The sequence below is a fragment of the Agelaius tricolor genome, unplaced genomic scaffold (genome assembly GCF_023055355.1).
Source record: "Agelaius tricolor isolate 1412-34295 unplaced genomic scaffold, bAgeTri1.0.p SCAF_23, whole genome shotgun sequence".
Taxonomy (NCBI): Eukaryota; Metazoa; Chordata; class Aves; order Passeriformes; family Icteridae; genus Agelaius; species Agelaius tricolor.
Genome location: NW_027269283.1, coordinates 6,821,378 through 6,844,650, shown reverse-complemented (window position 1 = coordinate 6,844,650; position 23,273 = coordinate 6,821,378). Strand labels below are relative to the sequence as shown.

Genomic DNA, 23,273 nt, shown 5'->3' with positions numbered 1-23,273 from the left:
CCCCTGTATCATCACAAATAACATTCAGCTGCTTTCCTGACCATGATTTTGTGGATGTTGGAGGCAAGAGCCTGTCTTCTCCAAAGTAGATTTCCCATTTACTACACACTGGTTGATATTAAACTGAAACCTGAGGTTCTCTGAGACCTTAGAGTAATTGTTGTGTGATTGCATGAGGAATAAGCTGTGGTGAGGCTGACACAGAGTTTGGTTCCTCTAGCAGCTTTTTCTAGGAAATGCTGCTGGAGCACCTCACCAGCTGCTGGGCTCTTCCCTTGGGCTGCCCTCACTGTGTCCCTGTCTTCTCCTCAATGGCAGATGCACCTGCAGCATGTGGCCCTGCTGAAGCGGGACCCTGGAATCAACTTCTACTTCTCGGGGAATGGGCTTTCCCGGGGCCTGCAGTACCTCTGTGGGGACCACGTGGCCACTGTGTCCTCCTCGCCGCGTGTCGCGCAGGTGGAGGTCAGCGTGGAGAGCTGCATCCTGGGCATCTTCGAGCAGTGGGTGGTCTTTGACTTCGGCCAGCGCCCTGTCCTCATGCAGAAGCTCAAGGTCAGGGTGGGCCGGCGAGAGACCCCCCAGCACGTCCCCAGCACCAGGGAGAGCGCCCGCCCCGTCAACTTTGTGCGCTGGGATCGCGGCAACCGCATCATCGTTCCCAGCATGCCAAGGACTGGAGAAGATATGGTGCTGCTGGCAAAGTACAAACCTCCTGCTCTGGCACTGGATTACCAAAGTGAGAGTAGGGAAGTCGTTCCCATCACCCGGCTCAACTATCGGGAGAGGATGCACAGTTTCCTCTTCCGTGAGGAAGAAGCTGAGCAGGCTCTGATTGCCAAGTAAGTGCCAGGTGTGAGCCCTTTTGGAGTTCCCCTTCGCTGGGGACCACAAGTCTGTTGCTAACCCTTGGGGCCATGCTGTTCCTGGGGTCTTCTGTTCATTCTGGGTTGGGTCTTGTTGTGCCTTCCCAGAAAACTGGAAACAAGAAGGATGGCTTGCTGGGTCTCATCCTGTGCCCATGGATTAGCTAGAGCATGGTTTCTGTCTGTATGTGCTTGGGGGGCTGGCAGACCCTCTCTGGGTGTAGGTGGCAATCCCCTCTCCATGGAGGAGGGCCCAGCAACTGCCAGATCCTTTCTCTGCTCTTCATTTGGGTGTTTCCTCCTTTCAGACTCAACCTGCGTGTGCTCATCTCGCTGACCCCCATGCTGCAGAGCCTCTCCATGGGGGCGAAGTTTGCTCTCTCTGGGGAGCTGTTTGCTGAAGTGCCTACCCCTTACAACCTCTCACCAGACACGGACGAGGGGTACCTGCTGAGCAGGTCTGTGCCCACCGCCTTCCTGGCGCTTGACCCGCCTGTGGACAATCGGGTTTATGAAGTTTTTGTGGAACATAAAGCCACCACGGAGAAGACCATCTGGCTACAGATACCAAGCAGATGCTGCTCGGAGCTGAACTTCAAGGCAGACACCTCCCACAAGGTGGAGATCCAGTTCCAAATAGACCAGCTGCTGTTCCGGCACTGGCACCAAGCTGTGGACAGCCTGTTGGATGAGAAGCTGGTCCTGCCAGATGTTGCCAGTTGCTCCATCCCCTACTCTCTTGGGTCCCCACAGAGAGGGAACAGCAAGCAGAAACAAGCCATCTCCTTCATCACGGGCCAGCCGACCACCAGCCGGCAGGTCCCACCTCTGCTCATCTATGGGCCCTTCGGCACAGGGAAGACATTCACCTTGGCCATGGCCACCTTGGAGATCCTCAGGCAGCCCAACACACGTGTGCTGATCTGCACCCACACAAACAGGTTAGCAGGGAAGAGGCAGTGAGAACTGTGGGCAAGCTGGTGCATTGCCCACTGAGGGGGTGAAAGGGAGTCAGGGTGTATGAGACAGAGTTGAGCTGCTCTTTTTTCAGTGTGCACTTCAATTGCTTTTTAAATTAAATTAGTTTTTGTTGAATTTGTCTTAAACTGCTCTACTTCCTGCTAGGAGGAAGCCTGGCATGGGTGGAAGGCTCTGTGGAAGAGCCAATGCAGACTTATAGAATCCCTGAATGGTTTGGGTTAGAAAGGACATTACAACTTGTCCTGCTCCAAACCCTTCCCCTAGACTGGGTTGCTCCAAGCCCTGTCCATCCTGGCCCTGAGCACTTCACATATTCCTGCCTCATCATAAAATGGGAATGTGGCTGGAGAGAGAGTTCTCTCCAGCCTTTACTGTGTACTGCAAGAAGTAGAAAGCTGCTGCCTGACCATGCTGGGATAATGTTGTGCTCTAGTTGCCCTTGAAGGCTGTTTGGTTCTGTATACATGCCAATCTATTGACTTTTCCAGGGAGAGTTTGGGGAAGAGAAAATGCAGATCTGGTCTGAATGCCATTGGATCTGCCCTCAGAGAAAACAGGCCAAGACTGTTAAAATTAGAGCAGTTACACTGAAAAGAGTGTCCACATCTGATCCTGCAGGCTGTTACTGCCTGCCTCAGTTTTTAATGCATAATAGATGGTGACTGCTAATCTTAGCCTGTTCCAGGCTATTTGCTTGCACAGAAGTTTCTCCTGTAGGTCTTGTCTCACCAGGGGATGGGGATACTTTGCTGTCAGAGGAGAGCTGAGCCCCTGCACAGCATCAGGGCTACAGCTTTTGTGGGGCACATCATATTTTTCCATAAGAGTGTCAAGAGTTGTCGTAGTCTCAAATACCAACTCCTATTTTAAATCATGCTGTTGAAAGAGGCTGGGAATTGGTGGCTGCGTAGGCACCGGCTCCTTTGTGCAGTTGTGAATGTCTGCTGTGACAAGTGTGGTGTCACCAGAGCCAGGAGAGAAACTGCATGAGCGTTGCAGAATGATGAGAGAGAACTTTGTGTCGCAGAATTCAAGAACAGCACTGACGATTCCTTGATGCTTTTCCCTTTTGCTCCCCTCCAGCGCTGCTGACATTTACATCCGGGAGTATTTCCACAGCTATGTGACCATGGGGCACCCCTGGGCCGTTCCCCTGCGGATCATGTACACCGACCGGCCCGTCAGCACCATGGACCCCATCACCCAGATGTACTGCTGCCTCTCGCCGGACCAGCGCTCCTTCCGCCGCCCCACGCAGGCCGAGATTGACAAGCACCGCATCATCATCACCACCTCCATGCTGTCCAAGGACCTGAAGGTGCCCCCCGGCTACTTCACCCACATCATGATCGACGAGGCCGCGCAGATGCTGGAGTGTGAAGCTTTGGTTCCGCTCTCCTACGCCACTTTAGAGACCCGCATTGTCCTGGCTGGGGACCACATGCAGATAACCCCGAAGCTGTTCTGTGTTGGGGGTGGGCAATCTGCTGATCACACCCTCTTGAACCGGCTCTTTCAGTTCTACCAGAAGGAGACGCATGAGGTGGCCAAGAAGAGCAGGATCATCTTCAATGAGAATTACCGTTCCACTGCCGGCATCATTGAGTTCATCTCCAAGCACTTCTATGTCGGCAAGGGCAATGCCATCCAAGCCAGTGGGAACATCCCACCCCACCCCGAAATTTATCCCCTCATGTTCTGCCATGTGTCTGGTGTGGCAGAAAGGGATATCTCCATGATTTCTTGGCAAAACATCTCTGAGATAATACAAGTGGTTGAGAAAGTGAAGGAGATCTATCAGAGGTGGCCAGATGAGTGGGATGTCCGGGATCTGAAGAAGATCTGTGTGGTCTCCCATGGGACACAGGTACCTAGAGGAATCCTGCATTCCACCTGAGGGGGCTATGCCTGCACTGCTGACTAAAGACTCCCTAAGAAAGACCCTTTTAATCTATTTATTTGTATTTATGCTAGTAAAAATAGGAAATCTGGGGTCTTATGTGCCTTCAGTGTTTTTTTGAGCACTCTCCATTTAGGTAGAGTGTCCTGGTGGTTGGAGCAGAGATGGTGGGATGGCTTAGTTAAACACTTCTATCAGCATCTTCTAGGCAGGTTAATTCCAGGGCAGTGGCAGCTCTGGCTGAAGTCAGCCCACATGTGTGGCTGCTTTCAAGTAGTTTGGGGAACCTGCAGCTGGGCAGGATGAGGGACTCTGGTGTTTGGTGGGTGGCATTTCTGAGCTGAGATCAGTTGTGCCTCTTTCTTACCAGGTTTCTGCAATAAGACAAGAGCTGAGGAAAAAGCAGCTACAAGACGTGGTGGTGGAAAACTATGAAAATTTGCCAGGTTTGTGTCTTGTGCAATAGTCCCTCATGCCTGGCTGCATTTTGAAGTCTTCTGTGTGAGAGTCATACACAGCTTTTGCAGTCATGCTGGTGGACATGAGGGTCCATAGCAACTACAGCCACCGGGTAACAGGCAGGGGGAAGAGACACTGGGGTGTTAGCAGAGGAGTTTCCAACATCTTTACGTTTTCCTTCTTTTTAACATGCAAAATATTGGGTATTGTTGTGGAAAAATACCTCTCTGGGAGGTGCTGCCAGGCAGAGCTCCCCTGCCCTCTCAGTGTCTCTGCCACCACCACAGCCCCAATTAGGAGGGAGTGCCTGGAACTCCTTTGGCTGATTTCCATATCCTTCTGGTTGGCAGAGCTTTGATTTTCTCTTTTTCTGCGTGAATAAGCTTTCTCACTGAATTAAATCTGCGCCCAGCTGATTACTCATTTCAAATATATGGACTTTGCTTTGTAGGAGGGTAGAAACCCTGTAAGTGCCATCCCAGAGACTTGAGTATGTGTGAATCATGTGAAGCCCTAAGTACCAGTGAGGGAGGCTAGTGACAGAAGGGAATTGAAACCAGGATGGGTACCAATCACAGAACAGCTCACTAGAGGAGGAGTCTCCTGCTCTGGATGAGAAGAGGCTGGTTTTGTCCTCAAGGACTTAATTTATGACTCATCCGTGTTTGTTTTCTTTTTTTTTTTTTTTTTTTTATTGCGCAGCTGGGACTGCTCGTGGTGAGAATAACTCACCCCAGGGGGTGTTTGTGATCGCCACACCCTTTCTTTGCAGCCTCTTCCCAGCTCTGACATCACTAGGATGCCTCTTGTTGGTTGTTATTTGTTTTGTGATCAGCAGAGCTCTTCCTGAGGGGACAGAGGGATCCTTGCAAATGATCACTGCTCTTTTTCCTGCAAGACCATCAGCTCCTCAGGGAATTTGAGATTCACAGCAAACTCTACCCCTGTTTGCAAGGAGGGGCTGCTGGTGGCACTGGGCATGCTGGGCTACCCTGGTGCAGTTCTCTGCCTTTATCCCATCTCCAGGCTGTGCTTCCCTCCCTGGTGTGTGGGTGGTGGTGCCTGTGATGTCCATCCTGGTTCGTGCCCAGAGGATCTCAGGATCCCCCTGCTTTACTCACGTGGGGTGACCCCCATGTTTCAGCCAAGCAGGGTTACATCGGTCCATGGCCATGTGACACAGCCTAGACAGGTGTCAGCTGGGCAAGGTCTTCCCTGCTGGGATCCAGTGAGTGACTTTTCCCTTGTCCCCTCTGGTGCAGGGCGTGAGTTTCGGGTCATCATCATCAGCACAGTCCACACCAGCGAGAGCCTGCGCGTCTCAGCCTCCCACCACCTCGAGTTCTTCAACGAGGCCAGAGTGCTCAACACCATCATGACCCGGGCTCAGTCGCTGGTGGCTGTGGTGGGGGACGCCGTGGCCTTGTGCTCCCACGGCCAGTGCAGCAAGGTGTGGAAACGGTTCATCCAGCAGTGCATCGACAAGGGGAGCATCTTCCCGGAGAGCCTGACAATGGCTCAGATCAAACAGGCTGCGTGTGACAAGGAGAGCTGGAGCAGGAGCCTGGAGGGGGATGAGGAGGACAGCGATGCAGAATCCTCGAGCTCTGAGGACGAGAGCATGAATGCTGATGATCCCATCCTCCAGGAGCTCTTAGATGAGAGCAAGAACATGCTGGTGACAGTGTCTGATGAAGGGCTGCTGAATGTGAAGGCCGAGGCTTCAAAGCAGTGGAAAGACAAGCGGGAGTATGTCAGCTTCTCTTCTCAGATGATGCAGCAGTACCAGCATATGCACCCCCAAATGTACAAGAGGTGTGAGCTGATCAAAGAGGGCTTTGACAGAGCTTCTGCCTTCACCCTCAATGACTCCCCTGCCATGAACATCCAGATCAAAGGCAGAGTTAACTGTGGGACAGCTTTCACGGGGGACGAGGTGCTGGTGGAAATCCTGCAGAACAGCACAGGTGATGGCAGCAGCCACCGCCCACAGGGGAGGGTGGTGGGCATCCTGAAGCGTGCCGAGAGAGAACCGACCTTCATCTGCATGATGGATGAGTTTGATCCCCGTGTGATGATACCCATTGATCCCACTGTCACCAAAATATTCGTCCCAGGGCTGAAGGAGAAACCCAATGTCATCCCCATCCGCAAGCTTGTCAATGGGCAGTACAGAGTGGTCAGCTGTGAGAAGATCAGCCAGGAGACAAGGAGGTGCCAGTTCTTCTGTGTCCAGGTCATCTCCTGGAGGGAAGGATTTTACTACCCTTTGGGGATAATAACAGAGATACTGCAGGCAGCACTGACTTTGGAAGAAGGCTTAAAGATCCTCGCCTTGGAGTATGGTTTGGAGAACAAATACCCAGCTGCTGTCACCAAAGAGGCAGCCAAATACGCCTCCAACAGCAACATAAACCTCACCAAGGAAGCTCGGAAGGACTGTCGGAATTACATGACCTTCACAATTGACCCCCAAGGTGCCAGGGATTTGGACGATGCCATCAGCGTTAGGGATCTTGGGCGTCACTATGAGATTGGGATCCACATTGCAGATGTGGCTGGCATCATTCCCAAAGGCAGTGCCTTGGACCTGGAAGCAAAGAAGCGGGGTGTCACCTTCTATGCTCCCAAGCAGGAGCCTCTGTGCATGTTCCCATCCAAAATCAGCCAAGATGTCTGCAGCCTCCTGCCGCAGAAAGACCGACGGGTGATTTCCTTGTTTGTCACCGTAGAGAAGGAGACTGATCAGATGCTAAAGGGAATCTTCACCATCTCTGTGATCCGCTCGGACAGGCAGCTGTCCTACGAAGAGGCAGAGCTCTGCATTAAGAATTGCTACAGGGGAGCAGCAAAGTCCCTTCGTTTTGATACCCTGGAGGACTGCATCGCTGTGGCTTATCACTTCTCCAGGATCCATCGGAAGTCTCGGCTACAGGAGGACTGTTTCTATGACCGGCTGGATGAGGAAAGTTCCCCAGGTAACAGGGGGTCCCATCAGATGATAGAGGAGTTAATGATCATGTTCAATAGTTTTGTGGCTGAGTTCCTCACCAACCAGGAGGTGACCAGAAATGTCACTCCTCTCCGGTGTCAGTGTGAGCCAAGTCTTGCACAGCTGTCACACATGAAAAGCAAGTACAGCCACATCATTCCTTTGTCCATTCATCTCTTGCATCACCTTGGAGAAATGCCTCCTGCTCAAGACTCCCCTAAAAATGTGGAGTTCAGTCTTCTGGGCCCCATCTGGGAGCACCTGCAGTCAGCTGCTAATGCCCGTGACTTCCAGAAGATGCTTGACCTCGTTGTCACTGATGACATCCACCCAAAGCTGGCCCCCGTGGTCCTGGAGTTCAGGAGACTGCTCAGCCGCTCCTACTTCTGTCGCTCCAACTCCACCGTGCAGTCGAAGGCAGGCCATTACTCCCTGCACGTTGACTCCTACACCTGGGCCTCCTCTCCCATCCGCCGGTATGTGGACGTCGTGGTGCAGCGGCACCTTCACTCGGTGCTCCGCAAGAAGCCCCTCATCTATTCCGTGGACGACATTGAGTTTCTCTGTCACGACTTCAACAGGAAGAATAGCCAGGCGATGACGTATGAGAAGAGAGCCCACTCCCTGCAGATGGCCAGCCAGCTGAAGGACCAAGTCCTGCAGAAGATTGCCTTTGTGGTGGATATCGAAGAGATGAGCAGGTTTTTTAAAGCCCTGTTTCCCCTGAACAACGAGAGTCTTCCAGATCCGCAGAGAATTAGCTACAGGTCCCTTCAGCTGATAGAGCAGCCTGTGTTCATCCAGCAGCGGAGCAGCATGAGGCTGACCTGGAAGAGGAGGATGTACTCTGCAGAGACAAAGGAGCAGAGCCTGCGGGAAGGACCCCTCTGTGACAAGAGTGTCACCCTCTTCCACACCCAGACGTGGCAGGAGGTGCTGACGGCCATCAGGAACGAGGAGTTTGACAGGGCCGCGTCCCTCCTGCGGCAGAGCAAGGACCTCTACCACCGGCACATAGGCTGGGTGAGGAAGAGCTCCTGCTCCCACTACATGGAGCTGTCCCTGGAGCTGAGCGCCGGCGACGCGTTGTGGTTCCAGCTCACCACCGACGTCAGCCGCGGCTTCCTGGTGCCCTTCGTGCAGCTGTGGTGTGTGACACCAGGCTTTGAGGTCTGCCTGCAGCACATGGAGAAGCCAATCGACTGCTTCTCGGCCTACGCCACGCTGCAGTCCAAGGACAAGTACAAGAACACGACGGAGTACAACAAGGTGTGGATGCCCATGAGTGCCATGGAATCTGCATCGTGTGCCGTGGCCGAGAATGACTCAATTGTCCTCCATGATATTAAAATAAAGTGGGCAAAGCAAAGGACGAACAAAGGACAGCTGCAAGGGAGCTTTGTGCTGAACAAGAAGTGGTTGGAGGACTGCTCCATTGAAGTGGACTTCTTCCACTGTTACCTGTGCATTCGTTTAGGTGGGCTGAAGCTTCCCAAGAGCCCTCAGAGCGATGAGGAATGCCTCAGCCATGGCCTCCAGAACCTGTCTTTGCTTGACAATGGCAAATCAGAGAACAAACTTGTGGTTGATCCCAATACCTACACGTGGGTGGCTCACGGGGTCACGGAGGAGTTCAACGATGACGAGAAGTTGGACAGGACTGGTCAACAGACTATGAATTTTTACATCCACTATATGTCTATGGAGACCATCCCTGTGGAGATTTCACAGGATTCTGCAAGGTTCACGGTGGAGCTCATTCCAAAGATGCTGCCAGACATGTAAGTGGGCTCAGCAGTGTGCTCTGGTTAACCTGGCTTCCCACAGGACCCCTCTGCTGCACCCCCATGGGCTTTCCTCACTGCTGTGGCTGATCCCCTGAAAAACCTGCTCTTATCCTTGCTCTGACTGGCCATACTGTTGGGCTGTGGGTCTTTGTGGGGGGTGGCAGCACCCCTCGTGTCTGTTCTCCAGAGGGTCTCATGCTCTTCTGGTTGTCCCTGAGAATGGGGAGATAGGGGAAGGTGGTGAAATTTCCCTGAGCATCTGCTTCTTATATTACTGCAATATGTGTTTTAAAGGCCAAGTGAAGCCCTGGAGTGGGATTTGCTTAGTGGAAAAGTTCCCTGATTTCCAAATCATTCCCCTTTGTTGTTGCTGCAAAGCAAGTTCTGCTCTTTTTAAATCAGAGCTGGTGTCTAGTTTGCCCTTCCTTGTACACAGCACAGGCTGCTATGCACCCCCAGTGCTGTAGCATTCTCAGGGCAGAATGTGCTTCCTTTTGCATCGTGAATTTTAGGAAACATTGGAAGCTAATCCAATAAAAGGGTGTGGGCCATAACAAAACAGACTTGGGACAGGAGTTGTGTTCCTTGCTCTCAACATCTTTGCGGGCTCAGCTTTTCAGTCAGTTGAGAAATGGTCCCAGATGCAGAGGAGCAGAATAAGTTTATGTTATTTGTGGTTTAAGTTCTTTATGGAAGGAGTTAATGCAACAACAAAGAAGAGAGAAAGAATAAGTAAGCAGTTAAGCAAAGCTGTATTACAACTTTTGCTATTTTATGCTACATTCCATTCATTCCTATTTTTCCTTGTCTGTCAGACGGAAAGAAAAAGCAATTTGGAGGCTCAAGTATGCATCTGACCTTGCTATAAGGATTGCCCTTGGCCATGAACCTCCTCAGAAACGTAAGTGCAAATATTAACCTTTGTTACCTTGGGGCTATTTACTTCTGTCCAGGGAGGTGCCCTGGCAGTTTCTGTGGGCCCTTGTCTGCAGGGGTGATAGGGGTGATGCTGCTATGTAATTTGGGATGCCCTGCTGGTGGCTGGCACAGCTGAGATTGTCATCCCCAGGACTCACAGAGATGGTTCATGGGCAGAGCATCTTGGCATGGGACAAGGATTATTTCAAGGTGGTTTTGTAATGGACCACCATCACTAGGTACCTGCTACACCCTCTTGCTGGATCATTTCTGAGCTGCCCTCAGTAACCTTCTTTAAATTTGTTTTCTTGGCTCTTTGCTCTAACAGTGACAAAATCCAAAATCCTGCAGCAAAAATCCTTTGATATCCCTGGCAGCAACTGGAAACTTAACAAGAGTCAGAACCAGGCTGTTCTGGATGCTCTAAAAAAATCCTTCATGCTCATCCAAGGCCCACCAGGTAAGAGGGGACAACAGAATGCACCTGCTGTGGTATGAATGGCAGGTGAGAGGTGATCTGCTGCTTTCCATTGTACCCTTGGTGAGCCAGGAGAAGGGAGCATGGGTTGGCATCACCCACAGCTGTGCAAGGCAATCCCCTTCATTCTTGATTTTATTTCGTGGCTGATCAGCTGGATGCAGGTCCAGAGCATGAATGTTGTAGTTAAAATGATCTCAGCAAATTCCTTTTTTTCTAGGCACAGGGAAGACTGTTGTTGGAACTCACATTGTCTACTGGTTCCATAAACTGAATGAGGAGAGTGTTGAGAAGGACAAAACACCATACTTGGAAGAGGAAAAGGACAAGAAGAGAAAGTGCATCTTGTACTGTGGCCCATCCAACAAGTCTGTTGATGTTGTTGCTGGTAACTATCACCTTTTAAGGCCCTTGAGTGGCTAGTACTGGTGGGAGGGAGAGCGTGGTGTGGAGGGGCCCAAGGTGGGGCTGGTCCTTGCAGAAGACCCTGCACTGCAGGGCAAGGACCGGAGAGGGGATGATGAGAGAGGGACAGGGAGAGACAGGCCTGAGCACCACCAGTGCCTGGTGCTGTCTGAGCAGACCTGCCCTCCTTCTCCAGAGATGCTGCTGAAGATGAAGAAGCTGAAACCACTGAGGGTTTATGGGGAGGCCATTGAGACGATGGAATTCCCATACCCGGGGAGCAACCGGAACATCTCCCGTAAATCCCTACGGGATGCAAAGCCAAAACGTGAGCTCAGGTAGGATGGCATGGCCCTGCAGGCTCCTAGGGTGCTGGGGAGAGGTGGCTTCTGCATCAGTAATGCTGAGCAAACCACAGCAAATAGTTTCATTCCACCACTGCAGAGCAGCACTATTAACCTGCTTTCTAATTAATTTGTAATTAATTTTTTTAAGTGAGTGTGTACACTCTAATGTGGCACCTAGTCAGGAAATCCAGGTAGTTGAAAAGTCTCTAGATGTTTTCATCTCCTTTTGGAACAGCCCTGAACACCTCTGACTTCATTCCTGCTTGCAGCTGCTAAAGGGAAGTGGTTGAATTTTATGTCCTCGAGGTTGAATTATTTGGTCTACAAAGATGGGAAAGTTTGGCTGTGAGTTTTTTAGCTAATGGGGTTTCTCCACGTAAGCAGGTGGTGTGGTCTGCTTCACTGTAGAAGAAATTACTCAGGTCTCAGTGTTGAGGGAAAATATTTATATATTGACTCTTTATTCAGTGAAATAATCCTGCACCATCGCATCCGGCGGGCGCCCAGCCCCTTCTGGCAGAGGATCTGTCACTTTGACACTCGGGTGAGGAATGGAGAGGAGATCACAGAAGAAGAAACAAAGGAGTGAGTAGGAAGAGACCCTGGTGAGAGATGGCTGACTTTGGCTGTGTGCCACCTCTGAAGCACAGATTAATAAACTGTGTGTTCAGAATAATGATAAAAAGTGATGAGCTTGAGGTTTCAGCTACAGCACAGAGCCTCAGAATCACTTTTGCACTGGTGCTGTTGTCCATCTGGACCAAAAATTCCTATTCTGCCCATGTGACCCTTGAATCCAGCCCTGCCCTGTTGAGCTCAGGACAAAGTACATTTCCTACAGTGTCCATCCAAAGCCCTTTTCTGGGAACACCAGCTCATCCTGGGGAGGGAGGTGAAGCCATAATAATTTGGGAAAGCATAACCTCTGCCTGGTTCCCACATGAGGAATCTGGAGGTGTTTCCCTTAGGCATAACCTGGTGTTTTCTGCATCAACACTAGGTACAAAGGTTGGTTGACACAAGGTCGTTCGTATCAGCTGGCGCATCACGATGTCATTCTGTGCACCTGCTCTGTCTCATCTGCTGGCGCCCTGGAGAACCTCAATGTCAAGCAGATAATCATTGATGAGTGTGCCATGTCCACAGAGCCCGAGACCCTCATCCCCTTGGTCTGCCACGGCCGTGCTGAGAAGGTATGTCCCTGCCAAAGACGTGTCTCTGGGACAGCTGCTCAGGGCTCTCAAACCCTTTCCATCCCTTACCACACTGCTCTTACAAGACCTGTTAGGATTTTAAGGTTTGTGCTTCTTTATGGGGTGGGTATCGCTGACACCAAAAAAATATTCTGGACCAGGTACAAAGTATTAACATGACAAGAAGCATAGACACAGTTTGGGCTGTTCAACCTGGAGAAGAGAAGGGTCCAGAGAGACCTTAGAGCCCCTTACAGTGCCTAAAGGAGCTCCAAGAGCAATGGAGTGGGACCTTGGACAAGGGCATGGAGTGACTGGACAAGGAGGAATGGCTTCACACTGATAGAGGACAGAGTTAGATTGGATATTGGGAAGAAATTTTTCCATGTGAGGGTGGGGAGTCTCTGACACAGTTTGCCCAGAGAAGCTGTGGCTGCCCCATCCTTGGAAATGTTCAAGGACAGGTTGGATGGGACTTGGGGCAACCTGGGATAGTGGAAGGGGTCACTGCCCATGGCATGGGGTTGGAACAAGATCAGCTTTAAGGTTCCTTCCAACCCAAACTATTCTGTGCCTCTAGAATTCTATGGTTCTTTGTGTTCCTCCCATCAGATGGAAACATTATCTAGGACAGCATCTTTATGTCACGTCCAATGTGGTCTTTGGCTGAGGTTGCTGTAAATGTAACATAAATAAGTAGCACCAAATATCTGTGTGCAAACTGCCTTCCAAAGAGCTGATGGCCTTTGCAGTGGCTCCACCTTGCAGCTGAGGTGTCTGCTCTTCCTTCCAGGTTGTTTTGCTGGGGGATCACAAACAGCTGAGGCCGGTGGTTAACAATGATGTCTGCAAGACCCTTGGCATGGAGACGTCTCTCTTTGAGCGCTACCAGGAGCAGGCCTGGATGCTGGACACGCAGTACCGCATGGTGAGGCCCTCCAGTGGATTGTCTTCTCTCCATCACAGAAAATCCAGGCTTGCCTTAAGCATTAGATAGTCTCCATTAGTGCTTCCCCTTCCTAGACACAGGATTATATGTAGGAATATGCCAGTGCCAGCTCCAGCAGAATGGCACTGTTCTGAAGCCTGCCCAGAAAGATGCTGCAGGCTGAGAAGTTCATTGGGTTTTGTTCACCTCAGTTTCCCTCCTTTTCTCTGCCAGCACAAGATCATTTGTGAGTTCCCATCCCAGGAGTTCTATGAAAAGCGGCTGAGAACATGTCCCCAGCTAACTCGGAAACCCAGTGTGCTCCACCACAGAGACAACAACTGCTGCCCCATCATCTTCGGGCACGTGGAAGGGAAGGAGCACTCCCTCATGATTTCCACTGAGGAAGGAAATGAGAACTCCAAAGCTAACCTGGAGGAAGTGGCACAGGCGGTGAGCAGGGTCCTGGGGAATTGCTGGGGATGCAGAAGGGAGGGAGTTGTGCTGGAATTGTGGAGGGATGATAAAGATGATAAAGATCAGCAGTGTCTGCCTGGTGCCTCCCGGGTCTGGAGCACACCAGGACGACCCTGGGCAGAGGCAGGTGTAGGGCAAGGTGATTGCAAGGCAGGTGCCATGGGTGGCCTGGGGAGGGGCGCTGGGGGGCTCTTCCCTGCAGCCCCGCTCCCAGGTGAGCAGGACGCTGGTGTCTCCAGGTGAGGATAGCCAAGCAGCTGACACTAGATGGCACCATCCGGCCGGACAGCATCGCCATCCTGAGCCCCTACAGCGCCCAGGTGTCCGAGATCAACAAGAGCCTGCAGAGGGAGGGCATCCGCGGGGTGACCGTCTGCACCATCACAAAGAGTCAAGGTGAGGGGACAGCAGCGGGAGGGTTGGGCCTGTCCCCTCCTGCCTTCCTGAGGAGCTGCTCACAGAGACAGTCCTTGAGCAAACGCTACCCCAGGGTCATTGCAGCCATGGAAGACCAGATTTCTGGGTGATTTGTGATTATAGTAAATCCTTTGAAAGCCTCTGGAGTGCTTGGGCAGGGTGAGGCTGCTGAAGGCAGGGAGGTGAAGGATCTCTAGTGGAAGATTTCTAGTGAAAGGTTCCCTGCCCATGTCAGGGAAGTTGGAACACAGAATGTCCCTTCCAAACAAAACCATTCTGTGATTCTGTGCTTCTATATCTGAGAAGGGTGTTAGAGAACTGCCAGAAGACATTTGTTCTCTTTGGAAAGCAATGACCAGAAGTCCAAAGGCCTCCAAAGCTGGAGAAACCCAGAGGGTGGCAGTAGAGAAATGACTGTCCTGTGGGGTAGAGAAATGGCCAGATGCTTCCTTCTAAGAAAATCTGGTTTGTTTCCACTTTCTAGGAAGTGAATGGAAATATGTGATCCTGTCAACTGTACGCTCCTGCCCCCGGTCTGAGATTGATAGGAAGCCCACAAAGAGCTGGCAGAAGAAATACCTGGGGTTTGTTACCGACCCAAACCAGGTCAATGTTGGCATCACACGAGCTCAGGAAGGGCTCTGCATCATAGGTTGGTATCCTTGGACCATGCACAAGCCTTCAGGGGAATAGGATTCTTGGATAAAGGGATGGTGATCCAAACTATTACAACTAGTGATCATGCTTTATTCTTCTGCTCTTTAGTCTGGGATTTTGAAACTGGGGAATCTAGGCAAAGCAGGGTTCATTCCCAACTTGAATACAGCTAATATAGTTAGTTTTTCTCACCCTTTGTTTTGGACCGTGTTGTTTCTGTTGATTTCATGCTAGAACTCTGTCCTAACAAAAATCTGGCTGCTCATTTTGCTCCTAATCATGCAGGTGTAGGCTGTGATGTGTAGGGAAGCTGCTCACAGATATGACAGCATGGAACAGGGAGCTGGGATTTCACAGATATCCCCCTGCAAGTGACCCAGCCCTCTTAGCTAGAGGTTATAGACAAAAAAGGTATCAGCCAAGCCTCTTCCAGCCACTCACCTGCTGTCCCCATCCTGCTGCCCACAGGGAACCGGTACCTCCTGGAGTGCAACCCTTTGTGGAAGAGACTGGTCCAGCATTACTACCACCACAACAGCTGCACTACAGCCCAGGAGATCCGTGTCAGGAGGACCCCAGCCCTCTCCCGGTGAGGAAGGGCCCTCTCTGTCTGAACTGCATTATGTGTGCCTTGGAAAGGACCAAATCTTTCCATTATTCAGTGACCTACGGAGCCAAATGCAGCGGGGGATCTGGGAGCTTCCCATGACAACTCAGCTTCAGCGTCTGCTTCTGCATCTTGAGGTGTTTTTAATCAGTGCAATCCTGGGCAGGAACTTTCAATTATAGCAAACCAAAAAGGCATTGGAAATAGATAATGGGCATGTGACTTTACTGATGATGATACTATTTTTGTAAGCAAGCTGCTCAGCAGAACCCTCATCCTACTGCAGCTGCAGTTTGGGGGGACCAAATATTTACTCCAGCTGTCAGGGTTGCACTTTGGGGATCAAATGCTCAGTCTGTTCATCGGGGGGGAACGACTGCACGCAGTGGAGCAGCACAGCAAGATGCTGTTTGCCATGGAGGACCAAAGCTTCTGAGTACTGCCTCTCATTTTAAATCCAAGGACAGGAGATTTTTAAGACTTTTCACTTTTTACTTTTTTTTTTTTTAAAGTGAAGGAGGAAAGCAACGAGAGATGCATGCACCACTCTTTGTCTAGCCAAAATTATTTTGTCTGAGCGTGTAAATATCACAGTAGCAAGGCCAAGGTGATTTTGTAAATAGATTTACGTGCTCTTTGTAGGAAGGAGGTTGTCCTCACCAGCATAAAGGCAACAAAAAGCGGGGACCTCTCCTACCAGGAAACCTTGGGATTTTTCAGCCCATTTTAAACTGTTCAGAATTTTATTTGAAATCTCCTGTTCATCCTCCCTCCCTTTCCTACCCCACTTTTTTTAAAGCTGCTTTTAATTTATTAACTTTTAACTCTGTGAATTTGTTTCACAGCCTTATGGCCTGAGTTTTTAAGAGCAGTGAAGGAGTGTATATGTATAATGTATTTTTATATTTTCTGTAGCCAAACTGCTGTGAGCTGGAAGCTGTGGTTCACCAGAGAGGCTGCTTTCACCCAGTGACATGTGGCTGGTAGAGATGTATTGTGGTGAATGGTGCCTCTGAAAATCATGGAGCTGCTTTTGGAAGCATGACAGTTTTGAGGGAGGGTGTCTTTTATCTCATTTCAATTCTGAATGTATGAAGTGCCTGCCTCAGCTCTCCCCAAACCACATGCTTGGCTGTCCTTGGGTGTTTATGTGGGATGGAGCTGAGATGCAATCACACAAGTTTTCCTTGTGGTGTGAATCCCTGTGATGTCACAGCGTTATGGCAGGAGGAATTTTGTCCTGTTTGCAACTGAAATCCAGCGTGGCTCTTTCCCATGTGGAGGAATGGCAATAGGAAAGCATTGTGTCTGTAAAAGTTTCTGTTTAACTCTGTGTTTCTTCTCATGACTCTGTGTTAGACTTGCCTCCAGAACCTATGGAGAGCTTTTGTTGTTCTCTTCCTAGTTTAAACTACCTTCCTGCAGTCTGCCTTTGGGGGGTTTGAGCTGTATGCCAAAGACCACCAGGCTTGCTCTTGTCCTTCTGAAGCATAAATAGTGGGCATATGGCTGGCAATTCCATGAAGGATAAAAACCCATAGGAAGTATCTCCTGCTGGTTCTAAAGATGCTTGGTAAAAGCTGGTAAGATGTAAAATTAATTGTTCCTCTTTGAAGTCATCCTGTGTGGGATCTTAAAAGATTCTGCACCAGCCTGATTAGCAAATATTATTGCAATTCCAAAATAAGATTGTCTGTGGATCATTCTGTGGACTACTGAAATGAAATCATCTGGCTCCAAAGATGCTATGGAGGATTGCAAAAAAATGCTGGAATTGTTGGGATAACTACTTTAGCATGGTGCCAGCTTCACTTAACAATGCCACCTTGGTTCCTTTAGAACCAGTGGGTCTCATTTTCATTATCTCCTTTAAGTGAAGAGTTTCTCCCCTGGGTTTTGTGCTGGTTATTTCATACATGTAACACAAACAAGGAGACTCACCCCAGATTTATGGTTTAGTCAGTGCTCTTGGGGGGGTTTGGCCAAGAGAGAGTCCTCATAAAGCAACTCCCTTTGTCCTTAGCGGGGAAAAAAGTGTTTATTTCTACTCCGTGGAGGTAGAATGAAATGTTTTGCTTGGTCTGTGTTGCAAGACAATATACATGTTATTTTTTTCCCTCTGAGGGTGTATTTTATAACTGGTGATTAGGAAATGCACCCAAGCAGCAGGTACAGCCAGGCTGGGCCCTCGGGCTGCTGGTGCTGTCAGCAGGTTCCTGGAGAGCTGGGCATGCAATAGTCAGGGATAGCAGAAAGTGCAATTAAACTTTTTATAGACTGTAGCTGAGTATCATGTTCTTGTCCTTATGCTCATGGAGTGAATCATAGAAATCAATAGAGGAAAAAAATTTCAAATTAGCCTGGTTTCATTTGCATGCAGAGTTTTGAATTTACTTTAGGAAGAATTTTATGTTCGAGCAATATTCTTAAAATACCAAACTTTTGGTAATCCCAATAGGAAGACCCTGGCAGCGTGGTGCCCAGGGCATCTGTCCAGTCACAAGCTTTGTGCTCTCCACACTCAAAGACAAAAGCACATGGCTGCAGGACACAAATGTCAGTTCATCCAACAGCATTAACTTAATTTCTTCAGCACTAGCTAGAGCTTGAGCACAAATTGAACAAGGGGAACCTGTGCAGGCAGCCAGTGGTGAGCCCAGCATCAGGGGGGCTGGACTGTTTTTGAGGATTTGGACAGATCTGTGTAGGACAATCAATTTACTGCAATAAATCTGTGGGGTTTTTAAAAATAGAAATGAAATGTCAAGTGTCATGAAGTCTGAATTAAGGAACTTGAAATGGGGCAGGTTTTTATCTTTTGTATGTCTGTGACTCGCAGCAAACCTCAAATGACCTTTTGGATACCAATATTTTTATCTGCTTTGACTGTTCATAAGAATGAATCTCAACATTCCTTTTTTGATATTTAAGCCATAATTGTAAAAATTATTTGAATTTATTTAAATAATAAATTTTATTACTAAAAGGTCTGTTTATGTGGTGGTTTGACTAGAATCTGTGTGGGGACAGCTCTGTTTGGACTGAACCAAATGGTAAAAAAAAAATCAACATTAACTGCAGGTTTTTGGCAGAGAATAATTTTTTACATATTGATGTATTACCCTTCCCTGTTTGTTGGGAGGCTTGGGGATTTATTGTTGGGTTTTGGTTGGTGGCTTTTTTTAAATTAAAGTGATCTTTTCATGCAATATAGAGGTACCATGCTTAGGTACCTGTATGGCACAGGGTGTAGAGGGTGAGAGGAAGCAGTGAGGGACATACGTCTGGGTGGGTGATTTGAAGAGTTTAAGAATTCAGTTTAGGTATTTTGGAAGAAGGACAATACAAACCCAAAACATCATTGGAAGAAGCTGACACTGATCATCCTTCAGTGGATGGAAAGCACTGGATGGTAGAGATGCTTCTGTCTCTTGTGCTCTGCTTCAGATGTGCCCTGCAAGATTTTCTGGTTCTGGCTGCTCCCACCATTGCCTCTGGCAATGGGACAAAACTGTTGATCCCAAATGCTGCCTAAAGATGTTCTTTTTGGCGAGAAACTTCAAATGGGCTACTGCTAACCTGGAGAGATTTTGGGAAGGCACCTGTACAATTGCTGTTGAAAACAGAACAAGTTTGATTTAAAGCAAACTGTTTAAACAATTTCTTTTTAATTACTCTTACTCATCTTTTTCATTAAACCATTAAACTGAGGGAGTCGGTCTTGTGAGCCGCCTCATAAGGCTGCGGTTGGGGGCTTCCTTGGTGTCTTCAGCAGGGTGAGTTTTTGTCTTCAATATAATGCAGTCGTGCCACTGTGAGTAGACGAGCGTGTGCGTGTCGGATCTCCTCACTTTGAACTCGTACAACCTGCCAGGCAGCAGGTGGTTGATTACACACGGGTTGGAGATGACTTCCTGGGTCCGACCGTATCCTGGTTCTGTCTGACTGTCATCTGTCACCAGCTTGATCTCCAGCTGCCATCGTTCCAGGTGAGACTCTTGGCTCTCAGTGAACCACTTGAGCTGGGCCCAGGTCTGGCACGCAAACGACTCTATCCGATCAAAAATCGGCGGCTTCTTCGTGTAGAGAGAAAAAGTAATGGGAGGGTGTAGAGCACCTCCGAGGTGTATCTGTGACACCAAACTATGCTTGACGTGGAGCTTCCTTGGCTCTTCCAAGGAAATGAGCTTATTGAAAAACATGGAGAGCTTGAGCACTCTCTTTATATTCAAGTCCCACTGGGAGAGGAAATCATCTACGTCACAGATCTGTACGTAACGGCTCAGCTCCTCCCGGCCTCGTTCCAGCTGTTCCAACAGCTCTGTTAAAAGTGCCAGCTGGATTTCAGTCTGTTTTTTCCCCACCTTCTTGATCTTCTGGAGTTGGCAGGGGTTTGCTATTTGCAAGATGTCGGCAAAAATCATCATATTGTTCTGGTCTCTCACGCACACGTGTCTGGGCTCAAACTTCAAGTAAAAGTAACACTTCTTCAGAAGATGAACTTTGTTCCAGTGGTACTGGAGGTGGTGGGGGTTCAGGTCAGAGCGCAGGAAATCCAGAACAAGGTTTTTGTTTCTCAGGTACTGCTTCATGCTGGCATTGTCATCCTGGTCTTCTCTGGGTGGGGTACTGTCCGGAGTGGTTTCAGGCTCATGCAAAACCTTAGCCATGTTTCCAAAGCTTGGGTGCTGTGTAGGAAAGCAACAATAATAACATTAAGAACTAAAGGAAAAGCAGCTGTGAGGGAGTACAATCATGGCTGTGACTCTTCTCTCTTAATTAAAGCTTAGCTTATAAAGAACTGTCAGACTAGATGTAGTTTCAGAGGAATTTTCCTTTATACTTGTCTGGTGTCTAATGTTTTCTATCCTCTACTTATATGTGTTCCAACTGGTCTCCCTCTACCCGCCCTTGAGAGGTTCTACCTCTACTTAATAGATTCACTGACAGGAACTATTCTCTGATACACTCTGCCAAAATTTCTCCCTATCTTATTATCTTGTTTCATTCTAATTAGCTGCCTTTGTACTCCTGTAAGCACTTTCTTTCCATTCTTCTGCCTCTCTGGAGATGCCTATTTTTCTCTCTTTGTAATCTGCCAGGCTGTTGAGGTTTGAGGCCCATCTTCTCAGCCAGTTCTACATAATCACATTGGTGATTCAAATTAACCCTCTGCCCCCACACGAGCTGGAATGCAGCAGGCAGAACAACACAATCCACCGAGTGCCACCTCACGACAGCTTCCAAGAGGAATGACAGCATTTTCCTTGTGCTTCTGCTTTCACCAGTGAATTGACAGTCGTAACCTGACAGTGTTTTCTGTGATGTGCTGCTTTCCCTATCTTTGCATTTAGCTTGAATCATCTCAGACCATGAGGTCTACTTGGATTTTCTGCAATGTACAGCAAGAGGATGACACACATGTAAAGCACCTCTAAACAGGTAACAGTTTGCTGTGTGGGTGTTTAGGCAGTGGTTCTTGCAGCACCACTTCTGCTGGCTTAATCTTAGCTGTTTACAGGGGTCTGGATTGACAGGACAAGGGGGAATGGCCTCAGACTGACAGAGGGCAGGATTAGATTGGATATTGGGAAGAAATTCTCCCTTGTGAGGGTGGTGAAGCTCTGGCAGAGACTGCCCAGAGAAGCTGTGGCTGCCCCATCCCTGGAATTGTTCAAGGCCAGGTTGGATGGGGCTTGGAGCAACCTGGGATAGTGGAAGGTGTCCCAACCCATGGCAGGGCATTGGAATGAAATGAGCTTCAAGGTCCTTTCCAACTCAAACCATTCTGGGATGATTTTATACTTCATTTACTGGCAAAGATGTGCCCAGGCTGATGGTGCCATCTGTGCCAAGGTGGAAGGTGTTTCTGTGTTGTGCTTTAGCTGAAGTGCCTGTGGCTCACACAGCTTATGTACCACAAACAGCAATTAGCTAAATAAATGCCTGTGTCCCTGTTGTCAGTGATACTGTAATGAAAACCCAGATGGATATTTAGGTGGCTTTCACAAGCTGAATACACTTGATTTGAAAACAAAATAAATATAGCATTCTGAAATCAAGATCTAATTAGGATTTCTTAATTCTTACATGACCTGTAGAAGCTAGATGGGGAAATCTACTTAACAAAGCAATTTTTCTTGGCCTCATTTTCCCTAAATTCATAACACAGCTAATAACACTTCCTCATAGGAATTCCAAGCATTTGTAAACCTTTCAGCTGTCTGGCCCTGAGCTGCACCACAGTTTATAGTAAGTCATTCATTTGCAACTTTATCTTCCAAGAGAGCTGTCAACTGAAGAAAAACAATCTGTATTTCCTTTTCACTTTTTTCTTTCCACAAAAAAAAACCCGACCTAAACCAAAGCAGTGCCAGCTCCCAGCATCGTGTATGAAGCAGCAGGACCAGCACATGTGCCAGGTGACATTCCCCACTCTTTGAGGGATTTGGCTCTGCTGAGCAATGTGTTTGCCCACAGACCGAGCTGTCATTGTGCTTATTTTCCCTTGCTTTTCCCCATGTTTTTACATCCCTATTTTTTCCTCCTGCCAGGGAGGGCTGGCTGTATTCCCTGCTGTTCTGTTTGCAGCCGGGAGGAGCTGCATCACCCAGGGAAGGGGCTCTGTGTTCACCCAGGCCGGGCTTTGGAGAGGTCGCAGGGACACCAGGGGCTGCACCCTCGGGCCCTGGCCCACCTTGTCACATTCCGGGAGCAGTGTCCAGGTGCCGTTCACACTCCAGGAGCTGTGTCCCGGTGCTGTTCAGACACCGGGAGCAGTGTCCAGGTACTATTCACCCCCGGGAGCAGTGTCCAGGTGCTGTTCACCCTCGGGAACAGTGTCCAGGTGCTATTCACCCCCGGGAGCAGTGTCCAGGTGCCGTTCAGAGCCCGGGAGCAGTGTCCAGGTGCTATTCACACACCGGGAGCAGTGTCCAGGTGCCGTTCACACACCAGGAGCTGTGTCCAGGTGCTATTCACCCCCGGCAGCAGTGTCCAGGTACTATTCACACTCCGGGAGCTGTATCCAGCTGCTATACACCCCCGGGATCTGTGTCCAGGCGCTCCGGTCCCGGCGCGGCCCGGCCGGATCCCCCCGCGGCCTGGCCCGGCCCGGCCCGGCCCCGCAGGTCGCGGCCGTTGCCACGGCGACCCCTCGGCCTGGGGAGCCGCGGCCGAGCCAGGGCACCCCCTGGAATCGTCCGTACCCTCCCCTCCGTAACCCACGGAACCGTTCTGGCTTGGAAAAACCTCAGAGCTCATCCCGTCCCACGCCCCAGCCGTGGGTAGCGATGGCAGTGAATCCCGCTAATTTCCTTCCCAGCCGCTTCCCCCCCTGCCCGTTCCCCGGACCTTCGGAGGCCTCAGACTCGGTGACACTGGGCGTCGTGGGGAGAGCGGCTCTGCTCTGCCCGTGCGGCCGGATGTGTCCGCGGCGTCTGCGGAGCGGTGACACGGCGGTGACAGGGGCCAGCACCGCGGCGCTCGGTGCCCGCCGCTGCATCACAATGGCACCGATGGTGGAACCGGGGAAGGTGGAACGCTGCGGGATGGAATCGTGAAATCACAGGTTCGCAGAAGGGCTTGGGCTGGAAGGTCACCCCCTTCCACCCCCCTTCCATACCTTCCACTAACCCAGGTTGCTCTGTCGCCCTGATTTTTTAAGATTTTCTAAGGCTTCGGATGTTTACAGTCTTGCAGCAAACTTTCTCACACACTTTCTGTAAATAACTTACTGTTTTGCATTCTTTTATGGAGGAGGAGAAATTTGATGGACTGTTGGTTTGTCCAGTGTCATTGGAGAGGTGGCACCTTCACCCTCCAATCCACTGTCACTTCTGGAAAACTATAAATGTTGGAG

At 49.7% G+C, this 23,273-nt stretch overlaps 2 protein-coding genes across 6 annotated transcripts in view; one reads left to right on the top strand and one right to left on the bottom strand.

The window, feature by feature from the left end:
- Positions 1 to 18,398, top strand: part of HELZ2 (helicase with zinc finger 2) — a 29,921-nt gene extending 11,523 nt beyond the window's left edge. For 4 of the 5 annotated variants that reach the window (XM_071447119.1, XM_071447118.1, XM_071447121.1 and 1 more), the window contains exons 5-20: positions 319 to 842; positions 1,175 to 1,807; positions 2,931 to 3,714; positions 4,118 to 4,193; positions 5,469 to 8,979; positions 9,801 to 9,886; positions 10,232 to 10,363; positions 10,602 to 10,769; positions 10,983 to 11,124; positions 11,602 to 11,718; positions 12,134 to 12,326; positions 13,120 to 13,254; positions 13,489 to 13,707; positions 13,971 to 14,127; positions 14,633 to 14,800; positions 15,274 to 18,398. In XM_071447119.1, coding sequence (XP_071303220.1) covers positions 319 to 842; positions 1,175 to 1,807; positions 2,931 to 3,714; positions 4,118 to 4,193; positions 5,469 to 8,979; positions 9,801 to 9,886; positions 10,232 to 10,363; positions 10,602 to 10,769; positions 10,983 to 11,124; positions 11,602 to 11,718; positions 12,134 to 12,326; positions 13,120 to 13,254; positions 13,489 to 13,707; positions 13,971 to 14,127; positions 14,633 to 14,800; positions 15,274 to 15,398 — 7,170 coding nt within the window. In that variant the 3' untranslated portion in view covers positions 15,399 to 18,398. Of the gene's footprint in view, positions 1 to 318; positions 843 to 1,174; positions 1,808 to 2,930; positions 3,715 to 4,117; positions 4,194 to 5,468; positions 8,980 to 9,800; positions 9,887 to 10,231; positions 10,364 to 10,601; positions 10,770 to 10,982; positions 11,125 to 11,601; positions 11,719 to 12,133; positions 12,327 to 13,119; positions 13,255 to 13,488; positions 13,708 to 13,970; positions 14,128 to 14,632; positions 14,801 to 15,273 lie in introns of those variants that run through there. The other variant, XM_071447122.1, reaches the window with a different exon arrangement.
- A 715-nt stretch (positions 18,399 to 19,113) lies between these two features.
- On the bottom strand, positions 19,114 to 22,993 carry FNDC11 (fibronectin type III domain containing 11). Its single transcript, XM_071446529.1, has 2 exons — positions 22,766 to 22,993; positions 19,114 to 20,100 (listed from the first exon to the last, which is right to left on the bottom strand). Exon 2 carries the CDS (start codon positions 20,080 to 20,082, stop codon positions 19,114 to 19,116), a length of 969 nt encoding a protein of 322 aa, XP_071302630.1. The 5' UTR covers positions 20,083 to 20,100; positions 22,766 to 22,993.
- Positions 22,994 to 23,273: the final 280 nt, after the last annotated feature.

Excerpts from the sequence above, each read along its gene's own strand:
- FNDC11 (XM_071446529.1), bottom strand. The coding sequence starts at position 20,082 with ATGGCTAAGGTTTTGCATGAGCCTGAAACCACTCCGGACAGTACCCCA.